At 38.7% G+C, this 21,587-nt stretch overlaps 1 protein-coding gene across 2 annotated transcripts in view; it reads right to left on the bottom strand.

Moving 5' to 3' along the window:
* The window catches only part of Dsc3 (desmocollin 3), a 41,146-nt gene extending 20,499 nt beyond the window's left edge, over positions 1-20,647 (bottom strand). The window contains exons 1-8 of one of the 2 annotated variants that reach the window (XM_034518371.2): positions 20,584-20,647; positions 20,185-20,374; positions 9,757-9,841; positions 7,764-7,963; positions 6,678-6,797; positions 5,399-5,554; positions 4,063-4,207; positions 1,894-2,060 (exon numbers count right to left, since the gene is read on the bottom strand). In XM_034518371.2, coding sequence (XP_034374262.1) covers positions 1,894-2,060; positions 4,063-4,207; positions 5,399-5,554; positions 6,678-6,797; positions 7,764-7,963; positions 9,757-9,841; positions 20,185-20,226 — 915 coding nt within the window. In that variant the 5' untranslated portion in view covers positions 20,227-20,374; positions 20,584-20,647. Of the gene's footprint in view, positions 1-1,893; positions 2,061-4,062; positions 4,208-5,398; positions 5,555-6,677; positions 6,798-7,763; positions 7,964-9,756; positions 9,842-20,184; positions 20,434-20,583 lie in introns of those variants that run through there. The other variant, XM_034518372.2, reaches the window with a different exon arrangement.
* Between the last annotated feature and the right edge of the window lie 940 nt (positions 20,648-21,587).

Below are 21,587 nucleotides of genomic sequence, written 5' to 3'. Positions count from 1 at the left end.
GGTTTGTCAAAGAGGTTGCAGCTCAGGTTGATAACCACTGGTCTAGAGTAAGCAAACCAGGCATCATGGTTAACAGGTAGTGAAACCCTACACTAGACGGGTGGTTCAAACCTAAGGAGCAGAAACAAAAGCAAAGGGAAATGGAGATGAAATATACTTGGCAATAAGAGTAAGGTAGGACTCGATAACCAATTATCCACTTAAGAAAGAAAGATGTGGTTGAATATGATATTCAGGCACAAGTTATAAAGGCAGGTAGACAAGGCGACCACCAACCATCATTGAAAGTACAGAATGAGATATCTCAGAATGAAGGCAGCAATATTAACAGAGGAGGGCAAAAGGGGGCTGCAAACTAGAGTTTTGTTCTGCACACATAAGATTGAATTTGCCTGATGAAGATCTAATAAGAACCAGCAACACCTAGATAGGTGGCCCATTCTCCATGTCAAGAGACACCAATGGGGAGGTGCCCTTTCACAGACAGGCAATTAGAATCATGCAGAAGATGTTATGATGAGCAGAGCCGAGACATAATGAGCAACAGCCTTTTCCAGCACGGAGAAAATGATAGCTAAAACAGAAAGTATTTTAAAAGGAAACTGAAGAAGCCAGATGAGGACCATAAATTCATTGTCAACCTCATGAGATTTAGGGACACCATGGAACCAATCATTCAGGTAGGTCAGTGTGTGAGGGAGCTTACTATAACTGAGACTGAAAGGCCCAACCTAAATGAGGGCAGCACAGCCTTATAGGACAGGTTCTGGATTTTATAACAAGATGATAAGCTGAGCAAGCAGAATTCCACCCTCTCTTCCTGCTGAGAGCACAGTTGTGACCAGCTGCCTCGAGGACTTGTCATCATGGTTTCTCTGTCCCGATGGACTACACCCTTGAATAGGGGCCAAAATAAGTCCTTCATCCCTTACACTGATTGTATCTGGTATTTTGTTACAAGAATAGGAAAGCAACTAATACTGTTATTATTGTCCATGTTTTACCAATGCTACAATAAATAAATAAATAAATAAATAAATAATGGTAACTGATGTATTTCTTTCTATAGATTCCCACATTCTTTCCTCTTTCCTTTGGAGTTGCTCTCCACTGGTTTTTGGTTTGTTTGTTTGTTTGTTTGTTTGTTTGTTTTATATAGAGCATTTGTCCTTGTCATAGCAATCATTCTAAGTACATTATTCTAGCTGTAGTGGGAATATTAGAAGTGTCCCAATAAAATTACTTTGTAAATCTTCTTCAATTAATAACACTTGACTCTGAGTTAAATAATCTGACCAAACAAACAAATTTAATAACAAAAGACTGAAGACTTCTTAAAAATAACTTGGTCCAGTCAATCAATTTCTCTAAACATCATACAGAGACGGGATATGTATTAAACCTTCCTATTCAATCGAGTAAATAAGTTTAAAGACCAAGTAATATTCAAAAAAGAAACTGAATACAATCACCACACACATGACCATATGCTATTACTACTTAATTTAATTTTATCGCAACTTCCCTTTGTAAAAACTGCACACAGCTAGACTAACTGAATAGGTATATGAACAAAAAAGTTAAACTTTATGTCCTGCATGGTGACTGAGCCTTTACTACTCTGGAGCCAACTAGCCTTATACAATAAAGGATATGAAAGAAAAGACAGTCGTTTTCCTAAGAAATACACTGTACCCTTCCTTGCGAACACCAATTAAACTGTATTCCTATTTTGTAGGGTTTTTTTAAAAAAATACAGAAATAGAAATGTTTAAAAACCAGAAAACATCCCAGGAATTCTTATTCAAATAAAATAAGAGAATAGCAAGTAATAATAAGTGGGAAAGGGGGTTAAACCCACAGGGAAATAATTTTCTGAGGTATGGACACTACCTCTCTGTCCAGGTAGTGAGACACAGTGGTGATGACGCCGGTGTCGGGGTGCACATTAAAGAGCCCAGGTGATGGTGGGCTCTGCTCCAAGATGCTGTACTTGAGGCGTGTGTGCATTGTGTCAGGCTCATCTCTATCCGTGGCACAAACCGTTCCCACTACAGTACCTATGTGTTTAAAAAACAAATTTGAACTTCCAGAACAGCACAATGTATTTGGTGTACATACTTTTCAACCTGGCACATGACAATAAGAATCTAATTTGAAATGTAATTCAAATAAATCACAACTTTTGACAGGAATCAGGAAGAAGACTTCTATGGAGAATCCTAACATTCAGCATTGAGAGTCACAGATTAAAATATTTGAAAGTAAATTATGAAAACTAAGTGTCAATCAATAGCAATTTCAAAACAAAGTGTGAGCTGTGCTTTATATTCCCAACACGAAAATGATTGAGGCAGGAGGATTAGGAATTTGAGATCTACTTGGGCTATACAGCAAGACCTACCTCAAAGCAAAGTTAAAATTTCATACACACACACACACACACACACACACACACACACATATATATATATGTACAGTATAATATACACACATATATATGTATATATATATATGTACAGTATAATATACACACATATATGTGTCATCTCATATGGCAATAATAAGTCAACTAGAGGCATAAACTATGTCTCTTAAATTAATTCAATTTTTATTAGACTTTCAATTAATATATAGATTAAGACTCAGAATAGTTATGTAAATGATCAAATTGATTTTTAAAATTTAGTTGATTCATTTATCGGGGAACATGTCAAAGCCCATACATAGAAGCCAGAGGATGATTTTTAGGAATCAGTTCTGTTCTTCCACCACATAGGTCCTGAGCTCAGCTCAGGCTGAGGCTTTGGGCAACGAGTGCCTTTACCTGCTGAACTTTATCACACTCCCTCGAGGTGATGAAGTTCCCTCTTTTCTTTCATCTCCTATTCACTTGAAGACATTTCTTTTTGTCTTTTTCTTCCACACCTTCTTGCTATGTCTACTCTGACTTTATCTATTTTGATTTATTTTCCTTTAAGAATCTCACAACATTAATAGATATGAACCTAATGGTAAGGTGTGCTTCAAATAGCCCAGGTCAATAAAAATCTAAGTGTTTTCTCACGGTTCTCAAGGGAAAACTGAAACCAATTACCCCTCTTAGAAACTAGAAAAATGTGATAGGGCCATAGAATCATGAAGCTCAGAAGAGAATGGTTCCTCTCACATAATATTGACAAGTGAGAAAACTCAAAGCGACTACCATTACCTTTCTCAGAGACTTAGTACGGAAATGCAGTATATGGAAATGCAGGAATAGTACAATAGGGATATAAGCAATGACCAGAAATCTCAGCAGGAAAATATATTAGCCAGAGCCCCATATCACCTTTATAGTGATGTATGTATGTATGTATGTATGTATGTATGTTCATTCTTCATAATGCAATCCTCAGAAACAAGCTATGACAATCCACAGAAATAAAATAGCTTGCTTTCAACATTGAAAGGAAATGCTTAGGAAGAAGTCTGTGTGATTTGCGTCTCTCAAATTATTCTAGTGTTTATTCTAAATTGTATGTAACCTAAAAGCTGTACCCTCAGTTTGTGTCATGTAATACTTCTCCACAGCCCCACAGAAATATTTAAACTACATTTGTTTCTACTGTTCATTCTACCCTGTGAGTCTTCTCTGGGGAAACAGGGTATGGTAAAATCACACAATGAGAAGATAAAGTAAAATGCATATTACAAACAGTATACAAATCCTGACTAATAGCTACCCTGATGGATAATTGGTGTCCTATTGAACATGACAGAAATTCCTATAGTTCCTTGTAAGAAGTTTGTTGATTACAATTGATGGGACTTGATTAGTGTCTTCTGATAATCCTAGATCTGTGTTACCCCATGATCAACTGGCTATGAACATAAAATTCCCAATTGGAGAGATAGGTTTGTTGAAAAAGAGTTTTGGGACTTGAAGATGACAGTAGAAATTGTACTCTAGTCTACACACACACACACACACACACACACACACACACACACAACCAAACAATAAAAATCCCAGTGTCTCAAAATTATATATAAACACGTTTCACATAGAAACAACTTTACCAAGTCTACTGCTTTCTGGAACTTCAAAATTATAAACTGCTTCTGTAAAAAGAGGATGATTGTCATTTTCGTCCTCTACTCTGATGGGCAGTGGGAGAGGTAAATCTGCTGAATATCCATCTGCAGTGGATGCATAGGCGATCAACTGTAGGAGAGAGAAAAGCAACATCAGCAGCCAGCCAACAGCAAGCACAAGGGAGATGAGATGCCCTGAAACCTTCCCTGAAAATCCTTCCAGTAGTAAGCTATCTCATTACTGTTCCACATTGAGCTTCTTAAGCAACTGGTATTCAGTATTGGGAGAAAATAGCTCTACTTGAGATAAGGAACAGGTTAAAATGTAGAGAAGTTAGAGATGAAGTCCCATATGCAATATTGGGGGACACTGGTTGTTCTTGGGACTCAGATTACAGTCTTTAGGATCTCTGACATCAATAAGTTTCATTGGGAGAATGGTCATCCCATGGCCATATTAAAGAAAAAATCCTTCAACATAATACATAAAGCAAAACATCCCAGTCTTCTTGCTTTTGGACTTTTATTGCATGCATCGTAGACTGTGCATTTAAATAGTTCTTATTGCAAAACACAATTACTAATAACCTCCCCCCCCCGTTCATTAATCAAAGGAAATGTAACACCAGACAGAATTTATTTCTGCTCAGTGTGTAGTTACACCAGGCTGAACAATTTTTAACCAAAAGCAAAGAATGCCACATGAAGACACCAGTCAGGTTGGTTCTTCAGCATCTCTTTTGTCTTCTAGAAACAGACTCTTTCTTTCCAGTGGGGACTCTTCTTGCCGAGCCTCAGGGTTGGCTCATGACAGCAAACACATGCTCTTCTGTAATAAAAACCATCTAAGACTGCAACCCACTGACTGTACACTTATTCCTATCAGAAAGCTGACCTGTTAACCTGTATGTGGACTATGTTTCCTATGGTTTTTCCTTTATCTAGTTATTAGACATGATCAGAGAATAACATACATGGAAAAAAGACAAAAAGCAAGCCAGGGGAGTGGAAGATCACCTGTGGGCCTGTCCTGAAGAACTGAAAATGTGGAGTAACCAGAGAAAGGGCAAGTTAACCCAAACTCCTAAAACTGTACTGAGTTTTATGTTCAACACAATTAAACCTCCTTACCTCATTTCAGGATTGCCTCACTAAAGCTGACATAAAGGCTTGTCAAGCATTCCAACACAGAGTTCACGGTATTCTCTTTAGACTTTAAGATGCCCTCTAAGAACAGAATGCAGGAAGAAGCAAGCAGGCAAATACTCAGAAGACAGGCAGCTCATTAATATAGAGCCATAGTTATCAATAAAACACGTACATCAAAAACATCATATTCTTCACGATCCACAGGCCGAGTACAATATAGATTCCCAGTGTCTCTCTCGATGTAAAACCAATTCAATGGTTCCTGGTCAGCACCACGCCCACTTATTGAGTAGAAGATGGTGTAGTTCTGAGCTGCATCAGATTGAACCTAAAAGAAAAGTACACAGAGATATACAGTTAATGTTTTATGTTTATGTATCATATATGTAAGTGTGTATGGATGTATGCATGTATTTTACATATGTTTCATCTTAACAACGTTTTAGTAGAAAAGAACAATATAACTTAGAGTTGGTAAGAGTAAGGCCATGGAACACATATGGAAGCCATGAGATAACATACAGATGTCGAGTCTCTCCTTTCACAATGTAAGTCCCAGAGATAGGACTCAAGGGCCAGGCCTGGTGGCAAGCACCTTTACCAATGATCCATTTTACAGACACTATCCTGCTTTATAGCTGACCCCACAAATGCTTGGAAGAAGGGTACAGATCCATCTCACTTGCAGCTAGGTATGACTACATCAGGTCCAGTCAATGGGATATATACAAAAATAATACGAACAATAAAAATAATGCAATAATAAAATATACTAATATAAGTAATGGTATAAATAATTATGTTGTAATACATTATGTAAACAAGATAATCAATATCCAAAAAGTTTTAGGTTGTGCTCTGGGAGTTGAAGCAGGCATTCACACACTGAACATAGAGATAAGCCATTTTGACTATACAAAGGTGGTCAAGCTACGCCAGTAGTGCAAACATGTGTGGAACTCAGGGAAGAGGATCATGTAAATGAGGCCAGCCTGGGCTACATATTGAAACATCATATCTCTTGAGCTCTTGGTGCTATCTTCACATACTAGACCTGCTTCACTGGAGTATGCTTTCACAAGACAGGAGTGAGCATCTCCCTTGCTAAAGCTGGTACTTTCTGGAATTTCAATGAGCTATACCAAGAACCAGAACTGGATTTCTTTCTATCTCCAGTGCATATGGTAGTGTCTACCACACCATTTAGTAGCTGATAGAGATATCCAGTAACTATCTCCTAAATGGATGAATACATGATGGAAGCATGCAAAGCCTGCAGGCTGTCTTACACCATTAGCACTTCAGTCACTTTCTTCTTATTTTATTTATTGTATTTCATGAATAACTTTAGTCATGTCTTCTTACTTGCTTAATGCTTAAGTATTCACTAAACCTGAATAAAACAGACTCCCCACTTAGAAGGGCCACAATCAGAAGGAAAGGAAACCTACCTGTTGAAGAAACAATGGGAAAGGACCCAAGGAATTTTCTTGCATCGAACAGGGAATGGGTGCCCATCTTCTCTTGGCTCTCCTGAGGACAGTTTCCTTAGTGTGTCTTTTCTTCAGTACCTGAATTTAAAGGAGAAAATACGTATCAGAAACATCACAGTCATGTGAACCACAGAAGAAAATGCACATCCCTCACTGTTCCATGTAAATGCTCTGTCCTATGCAGTGGCTACCTACCACCAGGCATATGATCTTTTGTGTTAACTAAAATTAATTTAAATAGAAACATCTATCCTTTTATTGCTGCAATTGCATGCTAAACATCAGTAACCATTAACATTGCATCAGTGTACCAAACACTAGAGATTACAGAAAATTCTAGAACATTTCTATCACTGCAAAAAAATTCACCAAATGATCTAGAAATGATTATTTTATTTCTTGTTGCAGCAAAGGGAGACACTTATTTTCATGGTCTTTATTAATAACTAATTATTTATTAAATATTCCATAAAGTGCCAAGCAATTATTTAATTAGCTTAACCACCAGTTTATTTGCATAGATTATGTGTAGGCCAATTGAAATCATCCACCGTTTTCTGAATACATTCGCAATGCTGTTTCTCATGAGTATGTGTTTGCACTAATAATAAATTCTAAAGGCTGTGCTGGATAGATTATATACAGGAACACAGATGTCATTGGCTGGAGATCAGACCAGACAAAAGCTTCACCAGAGGGGGATATCATTTACATTTAACACCAGAGAAACCAAAGTCAGTATTTGACTAATGTTGAGAAAGACTGAGGGGCTAGAATGATGGCTCAGCTGTTAAAGGCTAGGCTAACAACTGAAAATGTAAGAGAAAGATTGAGAAATGAAAGACAAAATGAAGCAAAAAAATGGAGGGAGGAGGAAAGAAAAATAATAGGAACAAAACAGGACAAGAGAGGAGAGAGGGGGAAAGGAGTGGAGGACACAGATGCTATTTCTCCTTTGTCCCACTTTGCTATTTTAAGAAAATAATTTTACTGTAAAGACCCTCCACCCTCCATGAGTGAGAATGTCCAATATGCTTTGCATACCTTCTTCTTGTGCTCCAGGATTACAGTGATCTCTTTCTGTGTTTGCATCTTTGAATCAGAAAGCTGAATGGTAAATGATCTTTTCTCATCAGACAATACAACAGCTCTGGTGGGATAAACTGATCCGTCATCTAGAACTCTGAAATCAGGATCACTTGGCGTGATGCCATCAGCCGAGCTGAGACACTCTTTCAAACTAACTGCCAGCAAAAATTTTCCAGTTGCAAGGTGAAGATACATGCATAAAAAAGACATATATGTTAAAATAATATACATTATCATAAAAACCAAGCACTTTGCACTTGTGGAATGCCTTAATAGTTCTCTTTCATTCTTAAAAATAGAAATTTTATTTTAATTAAAATTGTCTTGGCTGTATATTTGTATTAAACAAGTTGTTTTAAAAATTAGCATGCTTCTAGCAGGCTTATGAAAATGATCTTCCACCAAAGAGGTGAACACATGACTCTCATGACAAAGTTGAGACACACGCCCTCATATGCACCTGAATAAACACAGTGAAATTTCTCTCAACAATACACTGGGGGTGTCTCAAGATGCACCTGCCTTTAGTCAGAAGATACACAAAGATGCACAGAGAACAAAGGAGTACACCACGAGCTGAGAGTCAAGTAAAAAAACTGGTCTCTGAATTCTTCCCATAGCACTTTTGGAACATTCCATCTCCACAAACACAACTTTCTGTGGCCCTCTACAGGAACACCATGTGGCACTTTCCTACCTGGAAATTTTGCCCCCTAATAAAAGGTAACAATACTTAAGTATAGAAAATTAATTGTTTCCCATCCCATTCTCCATTTGCTTTTGTAGAAACCAAACTGATGATGCTCAAACAATGACCTCCCCTAAGGGCTCCCTTGCTTCCTGTGTACCTTTGCTTTAGCCCAAATCTGTTATGGGCAGGCTTAATGAAACAATCGATGTTTCACCAAAAGGCAGTGAACGTTTTAAGGACTTCAACAATATATTTCTAACAAAATATTTCTCTCCTCTTTATATTTTTAGATGAATGATTCCCTGGGGCTTATTCTTGCAGATGAACACCATATATCTCCTTATCTTTCTTTTCTTGTTTCCCACAGTAGAAAAAGTGAAATTAATTTGATGAAATCAGCTAAGATAGTTTTGTCAGAAAGTGCACACATTACTGAAAAGGCAATTTTATATATCTTGGACAAGTATTTCTTTTTTAAAAAAATATTATGTTGGTTTCCTCTAATTTTTCTACACCACCACAAAAATAAATAAATAAACAAACAAACAAACACACACATACACACACACACACACAAAACTATCTAGGCAAAGATACCCAATTACTGGCAGAAAGTAAAGTTAGTTCAGTCAGGTCCTCAAGGCTCCATTTTAGAGTGGCTGACTACAGTTCTGAGGAGAAAGCATTGTTTTGCTTCTGAATAATGGTATAATACTTCTCCAGGGCAGTCAAGATGGCTTAGTGAGTAAAGAGGCTTACAGCCAAGCCTGACACTGAGTTTAATCCCTGGTGCTCACCGAGTGGAAGGAAATAACAAAGTCCCACAAGTTGTCTTCTGGCCTCTACAGGTCAGAGCTCACACATGCGCGCACATGTGCACATACACCATAGCACAAGTGTGCAAATGCACAAAAACAAACTAAACAAAATCTAGATTTAAAATAAAAGAATATTAATGTGTTTCTCTTCAATACACATCTATACTTCTGCAATAATCAAATCCCAGAGTATTAAAAATATGGTATTTTAAACTGTTAAAAAAAATAAATGACTTCAAAAGCATTGATTGAAAATGTACAGAATTGACTACCTAATTCAACAGCTACATGGCAAAAAATGCATATTTAAAGTAATACTGAATTGTCTCTATTTCTAAGTCAATGTAGACCAGCTCCAGAGTACATAGACGACACCCCACATTCCTGGCAGACTAAGAATATAAATCTCTTTCAAAGAGGCTGTTCAGGAAGTTCTTACCTCTTCCGATGATCTTGTCTGCCTCTAGTGTTGAAGGTACATGAAGTGTCACCTTTTTACAGGCTTCACCAACAAAACTGAAGACCTAGAAATTTTTAAATGTCACATTAGTTCATCTTAGAATAAGAAATGACCATTTCAGTAAATGAAGAAGAGGCAATTGACAAGCTCTACCTAAAATTTATGAAAACAGCCTCAATGTTTTAGTGACAATCTAGCATGTGCTTGACAAAGAGAGTCTGTATTCCACTGACAACTCACTTCATGCTTAAGTGAGAAAGACAAAATGTTCTTCTCCATTATTGGAAATACAATCATACCTGCCCCTGCCACTTCTGTGTGATATTATATTAGAGCTTATTTGGGTGCTTACACAAGAAAATTAATTGATGTAGATATACAAATCGATTGGAAAAGAAGAAATAAAACTGTATTCATAGATACTACATTATGTTTATATACAAAAACAAGGATTACACAATTCTTGTGCTAGCAACAAAACAAATAAATGAGTTTAGAAAGAATGTAGAAAATAAAATGTACATAAATAAGTGGGTTGTTTGGGCCACCAAGACAGCTAACTCAGTAGGTGCCTGAGCCACTAACATGCATGCCACCAAAGCTGACGACCTGAGTTTGATACCCACAATTCACCTGTTGGGAGGAGAGAACTGACACCCACCACCATTTCCTTTGACTTTCACAAACATACCATGGTATACACACACACACACACACACACCAAATAAACAAATACTGTAAATAGGTTGCTTTCCTATAAACTAGCAAGAGGAGAGGGGGGAGAGGAAGGAAGGAAGGAAGGAAGGAAGGAAGGAAGGAAGGAAGGAAGGAAGGAAGGAAGGAAAGAAGGAAGGAAGGAAACATTCTTTTAAAAGCAATTCCATTTAGTATAAACACTTTGGAATACATTTGTCAAAGAAGTACAAGATGATATTCTTTTGGAGGGTTGAATGAGCCGTTCACAGGGGTCACTTAAAACCATCAGAAAACACAGATATGTATAATACAATTAGTAACAGTAACAAAATTACAGTTATGAAGTAACAACAAAAATAATGTTATAGCTGGGGCCACTGCAACATGAGGAACTGTATTTAAGAGTCACAGCATTAGGAAGGTTGAAAACCACAGGTCTGACTGGAAGGAACCTAGCCAAATTCATTCACCTTCATATTTACTACTGTTAGTTCTACAGTGCCTTGGTAATGCTGAAGGAGGATTTGACCCACAAGGCCCCCAGATCCCTACTATTAAACTGTTTACTGGAAGGGGGAAAAAAGGAGTACAAGGTCATGCCCTGAAAACAATAAAACAGGGTGAGAGAGGTCTTAAAAGACCAAAAGAAGTGTAAAGTTCACTTCTCTCCATGGATCCAAGGACATACTCTACAAACTCAATCTCTATTGAATCTCAGATTTCTTTATGAAGAAAGTGACTATTTAGTCAGATGTGTTGATACATACCTTAAATCCCAACACTCTGGAGGCAGAGGCAAGATAACCTCTTTTACAAGGCCATACTGGGCTACATAGTGAGTTCCAGGACAGATAGGGCTACACAAAAATAAAACCCTGTCTCAAGAAAAGAAAGGAGACAAGAAAAGAAAGAAGGAAAAATAAAGGATAAAGAGGCATTAACCCTTAAGGAATTGTAAGAGACACCCCTTTCTGCCCCCACCCCCCATCAAAAGAAGAATGGCCTGACATTACCCAGTTTTGAAGAGGGTAGCTTAAAGCTACCCTAATCAAAACCAAGTGTGTAGATGATAGAATAGAAACCAATCCTAGAAATAAGGCACACTTCTGGATCTCCTCTGAAAAGTTTAGTAGACAGAATTTTCCTTACTAAATGGTCCTGAGGTGATTAAAATTTGCTTCTGCACAAAAGTGGAAATGAATCATAAGTAACACCATGCACGGAAATTACTTCAGAGCAGACTGCAGACCTAAGATAAGGATGAGCTCTATTTAAAAAAATGTCACGATCGTGCTGGGAGATGATTCTTAGCTGTGCTATCTAAACACGAGCAATAAGGAACAAGGATGGACAGGACCAGTTAGATATTTAAAACCTTTGCACTTCAAACAACATGATATAGGAAGGAAAATGAAGAGCACGGAATAGGAGATGTTATTTTCACAATGAGAGAACACTTAGTGACATATTCGTAATAATATAAATTTTAGCTCCACAAAATATTAAATAATATAAAATTTAGATCCATAAAAGGATGGTAAATAATGAAAAATTAGTAACACATTTGGATAGTAGATATCCAAAGATGTACCAATGATGGTTAAGAAGATGAAAAATGCCCAACGGGGCACCAGGGAAATGTACATCTAATCCATGCTTACTAGAAGAGCTAACATAAACAAAACAGAAAATGAGAAGTTGCTGATGAGAAAGCAGAAAAAGTAGAACCCTTTAGTGTAAGTGCATAAAAATAGAAGGTGACAGCGCCATACAGATATAGTTGCAGTTTCTAAGAGAACTTAAACATCAAATAAATTCTATGTTGTTTTAAAAGCTGTGTCTACAGCAAATTTTACAGGTATAGTCATAATAGCAGTCCTGATAAGGATGAAGAAGTTCATACACATCCACCAGCTTGTCAACAGATCAGCAGAATGGGATCTAGACATGCAAAAAAATGAAGTTTCACTGAAAGTTTATGTAACATGCTCTGCTGATCACAAAGGTTCTTCATCTTATGCTATTTAAATAAACAGACTTGATCCAATCTGAAGCATGGATAAACCCATCAGCATTAAGCCCAACAGAACCAGTAGAAGCAGTGTTTATATAGGATTTCACTCTAAGTAGTATTCCCACCAGGAAGCTATGTAGAGACGGAAGAGGGTGCTGGTTGCCTACACAGGGGGTGGGGGGAGAAAGAAGATGTGACTAGAAATGAGCTCAAGGCTTCTTAGCAAAGCTATGGAAACTCTCCAAAGTTAGAGCTTGGTCATCATTGTGTACTCTAAATTTTCTGAAATTCACTGAATTGTGAGCTTCAGACATGACCATAGCAAGTCTGTTAGAATTAAAACAAGGTACATCATCGACAAGAACATGATTCTTGTCATTTTTCTACATATCCATCTCTACCTCTTTCAGGCCTACAAACTCATATACAATACACAATCTCTGGAAAATACTGTTATAACGATGAGGAAGGATTTCAGCCCAGATATAAAACAAGTATGCCATGTAATACAGATTTAAGAGTAAACTCATGGCAACATAACAGTGTGAGTAGACATAAAAGATCAAGAGCCTTACTCTAACATTGACATTTTTAATATAATTTTATCGTTCCTCTATATTTAGGGTTGTTTATATTGGTTTCATTTTTTCATTCTAAGATAATAAACTGAGCATCCCTTAAAGGTGTAAGGTATTGAAATATATAATGTGAACCTATCATACAAAGCACTGTGCTGTTAGAACACTTTTACATCTCACTGGTCATTGGTAAATTCTTTCCAGGTCTTATAATTTGTGCAGCTGGAAGACTGATGGACATGTCTCAAACTCTCTTATGATCTTTTGGGTCCTCTTTAAGATATTAATTTGATAACTGTCTCATTTGCAGTTTTAAATTTCTTTTGAGACAGCATATTTTTCACCTAGAGTGCCATTTGCCTTGTATTGTAGCACTCAGTTCTCCTTCTCCTTCTCCTCAACACGCTCACTACATTTACTTTGTTGACCTGGTTGGCCTGTACTTCACTATGTTGATGATGTCCTCGTCACACTCATAGAGACGGACCTGCTTCTGCTTCCATAATGCTTGAACTGAAGCCATGTGCTAATACATTCAGCTTAGTTTAGTACTTTTTAATTTTGGGATTTCTTAGTTGCAAGAGTACTATTTTTCACAATTTGTGGCATTTTTTTAAATAAATGGTTACAATTTTAAAGAAAACAATTTTGTTATTTCTTTTGCACTTGTAAACAATTTCATTAATAATTCCTTCTAGTTTAGGTTTAATATGGCTTAATAGCTCCTAATCTACCATTTCTTTTGTATCTGTCAACAACTGCATTAATAATAATTCCTTCTGGTTCAGGTTTAATGTGACTTAATAGCTTATAAGCAATATATACAATATTTTCTTCTAAAATTGCAAAACTATTTCTAACTTATAAGACTCCTTCTATGTGGAATAAATCTTTATCTCCTACTACAGATGTCAGTCCAGATGGCACCTTCACAATGACTCTCCCTGTCTTAGTTCATGGTGTTACACAACAATAAGCAAGCTGTATACTAACCCCATATGCAGACTCTTCTGGGCTTTCTGCAGGGCTCTATCCCTGTACATCCAGCAATGCCCTAGCATTTTACTCAATACAGCTTCATATCAAACCTTGTGTCTATGATGGTAGCCCTGAGATCTATATCATCTTCCTTTAGAAAGCATTTTTAGCCTCCAAGTCTTTCAATGACTCGTTAGAATCAGCAGACCATGTTACATAAACTTTAAGGGAAACTTCACTTGTATTTTTAAAAGACTTCCTCATGGTAGGACTCGTAAGCACGATGAACACAGTGCTCCCATTAGTCTGCGAGTTATACTATGTCAAATGACAATTTGAAGAGGCATTCTGACTTTGCTGGGAAGTTCTTTCAGGATTTGTTAGACTGTTTTTACTTACTGCCTTTTGCCCTTTGAAATGGAGTTTTTTGTAGCTCCAGTTAGCCTTGCATCCACTTGGTAACTGAGAAGGATCTTCCCTGTCTACACCCTGTATCCTGGGATAGCAGGTGAGTACCACCACCTCAGCTAGCTAGGGTGACTTTAAATACATCAATGACAACACTGCTAAAAATGAGATTCTTCTTAATTTACATTATCTTTCTGTTGACATCCTATAGGGATAATTTTTAGTTATTTTAAACTGACTATACATGGAAGGAACTTGTTAACTTTAGTTTAGTTACAGTAGTGTGGTTGCCTGATCTTCCACAAAGCAGGTCCTGTATCTAGAACAACATCCATTGGAATTATTCCCTTCCACTCCTTCCTGTGTCCCTTCTACAGTTCCCTTTATATACCTTATGTTTATTTGAGCTTCCAGTAGAACATGCAAAAGAAACAACACCAGTAATCAAATGTCTTTGTTTCTAAGCCTAAAGAGAATGCTCACCACTTTACTGTAACTTATGCCGCTTTTTACTTTTATTCACTACATTCAATCATTCATTATTTTTTAATTTTTAAAAATTTAATTGTATAAACTGTGTGTGTGTGTGTGTGTGTGTGTGTGTGTGTGTGTGTGTGTGTGTGTGTTCATTAGTTCATGCACATATGAGTAGAAATTCCCATGGAGACCAGAAGAGGTCATCAGATCTTCTGGAACTAGTCAGTTAATTATAAGCTAGCAAAAATGGTCACTAGAAACTGAATTTGGATCTTCAGCAATAGCAGTATATGTTCTTAACCACTGAGTTATCTCTCCTACCCCAATTAATTTTTGTTAAGTATAATTTCATTAAGTTAAGAAAGCCCATTCTCATGTAATAAAATTGTTAAGAATTCCTTTAAATAATAAATTTACATTGACTGCTTATTTTGAAATGACTACAGTTTTATTCTGTGAACAACATGTCATCAGCATCTTAAAGAACAATGACTTCTTCCTTTCAGAAGGCAATCTTTTTTGAGAAAAAAAAATCTATGAAGAGATATACATTCATCAAACACTGGTATAACAATAGAAAGATCATCTCTTGGAAAATAAACAGAAATATCTGAGTTAAATTGCATAACATCAAATGGACCTAACCCACATCCACAGAACATGCTATCCAAACACTTCAGAATATACATTCTTCTTAGTAGAACATACATGAACTATCCATGGACTGTACAGAGATTTATGGAGACTGGGCAACATACTATTGAACAATGAATTATCCATCTTCCGAATTAAGAAGAAAAATTTTAAAATCTCTAAGATGCAAAGGAAAATGCAACATGTTAGATCTTTTATATACAATGAAAACAATGATAGGAAAGGAATCAATAGCTATAAGCACCTATATTAAAAACCATCATAAAGGTCTCAAGTAGCTTAAATGATACATCTTAGGTGAGGCAATCCTTCTTAAGACATAACTTTTAGATACACTGTGGGTTTTGCTGGTTGCTGTGTAGTTTATCATTTCCTATACATGATGTTTATGATGATATTACTTCACACTGTCCTCATAAGCAGGGCTACGAAGAGTCCACTTACTTCTGTTCTCAGAATTCTGTTCTGTGTCCATTCTGTATAATTCTGAGAGAACTCAATTCTTACTAGTTTGCCAAATGTGAAGGAGAACAGAATGTTTGGGCTTCCCTCCAAGCTGGACAACTTGAATTCAGTCTCCAGAACACATGTGGTGGTGGTGGTGGGGGGGGGGGTCAGGCTGAATTCTCCAGACCTCCACATACCATCCTAGTTTCTAACCCTGGTGGAAGACAAGAACTAATACCCTCAACGTGCTCCCTGAACTCTCCACATGTGCCTTATATGCACTGTGTCAAAAGAAAAAATGAAAAGAAGGAAGGAAGGAAGGAAAAGGGTAATACATTTTAAAATACAACATACAAAAAACATTATTTTTATAAAGTTGATAAATTGAATGACAACTTGAATTTAAAGAAAAATGTTTAAAAAGACAACTCTCAAGAGTAACTTCAAATATTTGATTTGGGAAAAAAAGTTTAAATAGCCTTAAAATATAACAAATTTGGATTTTTTTTCATGGTACTATATAAATTTTACTAGTGATGAGATTTTTCAACTATCAGAAACATCTTTAAATTCTGATTAAAAGATGTAATGTTGAATGGAGAGCGAGAGATTAAAGAAGCTATCTGCAGTTGTTTCATTTTTGAATAGTTCAGTTTTGAGTTCAACGCAGAAAAGAAACTTCCTCAATACACCTTTCTCCACTGAAGGCAAATACAGCTACCAAATGGGATTGGGTGTGGCTCAGCTGTAGAGCAATGTGTTCCAACATGGTCAGAGCCCTGTGTTCACTAGTCAGAGATACAGAAGGAAAATGGTGATTGATGCCTTGTCTGAACGGAGGGATTGCCCTAGAATTTAAACCTTTCCTTTCTCCTGTGGACACTGATCCTCTACAGAACAGAATCACTAGCTTTTGAACTCTTACTGCCTCAAGGACAAACGCTGCCACCCACCACTCTGCAGTCATAGGAGTTAGATGATTCTAGTACATTTTCTTCTAACCAAACTCATTTTACGAGAGTGAATTCACTTTCAGTGAGAAGTGTGACTAACCACAGGTTAGAGATACCTTATACGGAAGACACTGGGTGTGAGGATTACAACAGGGTCAAAAAAAAATGTACATAGCCTTATATTTTTTCCATAGTCAAAAGTTGCTCTGAGACACAGTCATTTCAACCTAACTATCAGCAACCTCTTTTAAAACCTGCCAGTTACCAAGTATGAAGCCTGGGGATCGCTGGGCATGGGAAAGGCTCACTGAAAATGGATCAGTCTAAACACATGTTAAAAGTCTGATTTTCTTTTTTCTTTTTTTTTTTTTCTTTCTTTTACTGGAGTGTAGAATCTGACTATGTAGCCTCACTGGTCTAAAGTTTGGACCAGGCTATTAAGACTAGCAATCTTCCCAAGTCTGCCTAGAGGGTGCTGTGATTAAAGGTACACGCTGCCATACCTGGCTTAAACTCTGGCTCTCATATAAGGAGGCTTTAAAATAAAACTGCTTTTCCTTGACTTCCTTTATTTGCTTTAATCATCTTTTACTCATAAGTCAATATACAACCTAAAAGATGGAAGGCATGTTTACCAACATCCGTTGCAGGTAAGTTTATATATTCCAGGGAGGGAAAGTAGAGAATGGGAAGGAAGTGTTGAAAAGGGAGTCCTTTTAGGAAAATGGCGGACTATCTCCACACACATACCACTTATCAATTACAAAAGCTAATGAGGCTTCAAGCAGAGACTCAATGTGGAGATCAGTACTAAAGGTAAATGCTAATGATCCTATTACCTGCAACATGCAGAAAACAGTTCATCTGATATTGTTTCCTGCTAACCTGTTGTCACATTAGAAAGGGAAGATGCTCTAAAAGTGATGCTTAAGAACCTTCATTAATAGTGAGATGGTTGGTTTTCTCTTGGTTTGTTCCTAATTTGCCTCCTCTACAGCTGTACTCGGTGACAGTTCGGAGTCTAGGTGGGAAAGAGATGCAGAAACCTGAGAGTTGGAAATGTTCCTCCCCTTGCCAATAGCTGGGAAAATGGGTTGTTGATGTACAGAGTCTTTGACTTGTGCTAAGCTTGCTTTCAAAAGTCCTCCTCAAAACTGGTCATACTGCTGTTAGTTCTCTGATTACTCTTTAGGGGATTAAAGATGTTTCTAAAATGCTCAAAGGCCACTGAGTCAAAACAAAACAAAACAAAAACAACAATGCAGTCAGGAAATTTAAGCTGGTGTGTACACACAATCTGTGTACATGCTCTGATTTCTAAGTCCGGGTTTAAACTCTGGGCAATTCCTTTGTTACTTTCTTTCTTTTATGTATTACAACCTGACCACAGCTTCCCCTCCCTCCTCTCAGTCTTTCCTCCCCACCTCACTCCTCCCTTAGATCCACTTCTGCTTCTTTTCAGAAAAGAACAGGGCTCCCGGTGAACGCAACCAAACAGAGCATAACAGGTTACGGTCAAACTCGACATATAACTCGTATCAAGACTGAAGGAGGCAACTCGGTAGGAAGAAAGGGTTTCCAAAACAGGCAAAAGAGTCAGAGACAGACCCCATACCCACTGCAGTTCCCTTTTAATGACCTTGAGGGAACATGCTATGGAGCAGAGTTGATTTGCCTGTTTAGACTTGTGTGCACCTTCGGCTCGGTCACATAGGGACCCTGACCCACAGTCCCCCTGGTGCATAGTGCCTTGTTTTCTTTGACCTCCTAACTTATAACCTAAATCCTGAGAACAAAACACACAGAATCTCTTTTTGTTTCCTAATTCCTTGCTCAATGAAAAGTAAAATACCAAATCATATTTTTAAACTAAAATGTTGGAAATTCATCTGGACATATCTAACCCAAAAGAATATAGCATTCGAAGGGGGCTTATTTGCAGTCACTCAAAACCCCATCTCTTAGTGTTGTGGGGCCAGATGGTGGGTATATTTATAATTGTCTTAGCTCATAAATGTATTTCAGATAACGAATATCAGTTTGATGTTTGTAAATCCCTGATTTAAAGAGGGGGTAAGGTTGGGCCCACCAGCCAGCATTAACGAAGAGCCAGTTAAGGTGGTTCCTAACTGTAATGCCAGCCCAGAGAAGGTAGAGGGCAGAGGATCAGGACGTCACGACCATCCTCAGCTACATAGCCAGTTCAAGGCCAGTCTGAGCTACTTTCAAACAAATAAGGTTCAGTAGACCAACTCCCTAGTCAGATAGGGTCCTCGGACCCCTGAACCTTTTGCTTGTCTTTGCAAAGTCTAAGTGGTAATATCCTCAGCCACTTTGTGTGTGCCACTCATGCTATCTTGGACAGGTCTGAAGTTTTACAGGTTACCATGTGGTCAGAATTCCTAATTTCCCACATCTAGTTTTCATGGCTCTAGAAAACTGTCACTAACTTCTTTTCTAGGAAGAAGATCACAAGCTCAACCCTGGGTTTGGAGAACACAGGAGATCCATTGATATGTTCTACACAGGAGCAGTGCCTCCACAGGGCCTGGCTGAAAACACCAATCACATCTTTTCCCTCAGCCTATCTGCCCTGCGACTCTAGGCCCATTGTCTCCTCACCAACCTCCAGTGCAATCCTTCAGCAGCCTTCCCACACCTGGATCTCGGGTACACAGGGCAGAGGTGAGCAAGCAGGCGTGGGAATGGCAACTCGGCCAGCCTTTTGTGTAACCTTTTAAGGGAGGCATAGCTGACCATTTCTCAGAAACAGTCCCAGGACAACATCCAGGGATACAACTTTGGCTCCGCTAAGGTCGCTGGCTCAATACACATCCAGGGAAAGGATGTCCCTGGAGTTTCACCACATCAACCTTGTGCTAAGTTGAAGACCCTAAATACCCTCCTCCAACACACACACACACACACACACACACACACCTCTGTCTTCCTTGCTTTCGACTCACATATTTACTGCCCACTGTGCCCAAGACACCAGGGCGCAGAGAAGCTAGAAGACGAATCCTAATTCAGAAATCGCCTCAAAAAACTTTTCGCCTACCACTCCTCCACACCGAACTGGAACCACACAAGAAATGAACAGAGACACTGAAGCCATTGCTTTTTGCCTATTGAGTCCCCGCAGAGACCAAAAGAGACCACCTTTTCCCCTTCCCCATCTGGGTCCCCGCGAGTGGCTCACCCAGAGGGTCAGCAGCAGGCTCCGGAGCACAGGGACCGCCATCGCACGGTGCAGCCTCAGGAGGATGCAGGCAGGCGCCAAGCAAGGACTCTAAGAGCCTGGGCGCAGGAGATTTTCCACAGCAGCTTGTCTAGAAGTTGTTCTGGCCTCTCTCAAGCTTCTTTGCCCAGGAGCGTGTTCTCGCCTGAAACTGGATTGGACCAAGGAGACGCTGGGTGGCCCCTCCTAGTTATTTCTCAAGTTTTATCACCTCCGGGGCCGCCTTGGAGCTGCCTGAGCCTGCCCTGAGCTCCCCACGGCCGCCAGGGAGCTCACTCCCCGGGAAAGCGGTCCCGGGTCCACCCTTTGCCAGCTCTCCCACACCCCTTTTCTGCCCCGCGGGTTGCCGCCCAACCTTACCCGCGCGTCCCTTTTGCTGACACTGTGCTGTGCATCCCCACTACTGAACCTGGAGCCGCCTGCTCTGACTCTGGGTGCCAGGAACACACACCTGATCTGATCATAGGATCCTCCCATCCAGTCCGTTGCTGTGCAAAATCTGGGCAACCTCTTCACACGTTGAAACAAAACCCAGGTAGTCTCTCCAAACCTCATTAACATTTTTAAATAAGCCACTGAAGGAAAATTGTCCCGAATGCCATGAATTATCTGTGCCAGATATTAAAATCAGAGAAAAGAAGTGCTTACCTGACCAGGTATCCACACCCAAACCACAAAACAAAAAAAAAACTTTGTGCTTTAATTGCTTATAATGTTTGTGGCAGAGAGAGAGAGAGAGAGAGAGAGAGAGAGAGAGAGAGAGAGAGAGAGAGAGAGAGAGGTGGGGAGAGACTTGTTTTTGCATGTTCACTTATTGGTCAAATGCGTTTTTCTTTTTCTTTTTCCTTCTTTTTCTTTTCAATGTAATTATACTAAAATAAAAACATTCAAATGTGGTCACAGGAAAATCTCTCAAGCAAAGTGTTCCCTAAAATGGGGTTTGCAATTTCAGCATCATTCAACAGATACTTTGAGGCTCCAAAATCATCAGTCCCAAGGGCTGGAGAAAGGGTTCACACAGACCCAGTTTTTGCTCAAAGCGACTTGAAGTTTAGGTGGGGAAACCCTTGGCCACTTTTTTGTCACAATAAGGGCCTTTGGAGCTCTGCTGGCAGAATTCATGAAGAAATCCTTGCCAGATGTGTTGCTGATCTTCAAAGCCCACTCAAAATCCTTGGTCAGAACCCTGGATCAGTGCACAGTATTGTGGTAAGTGTGTAACTGTCTTCATTCTCCTTCCCCTCATTACTATCTAAGCCATGTGCTGCCGCAAAGTGTGAGGCTTCCCTGAGCTCTCAAGATTCAGACATGCCTAAATTTAGCTCCACCATCTCCTTCCTGATCCATGTGAGACGCCATCGGCT

Source organism: Arvicanthis niloticus, chromosome 14 (genome assembly GCF_011762505.2).
Source record: "Arvicanthis niloticus isolate mArvNil1 chromosome 14, mArvNil1.pat.X, whole genome shotgun sequence".
Classification (NCBI taxonomy): Eukaryota; Metazoa; Chordata; class Mammalia; order Rodentia; family Muridae; genus Arvicanthis; species Arvicanthis niloticus.
The sequence above is the reverse complement of the archived record's forward strand: the minus strand, read 5'-3'. Positions and strand labels throughout refer to the sequence as shown.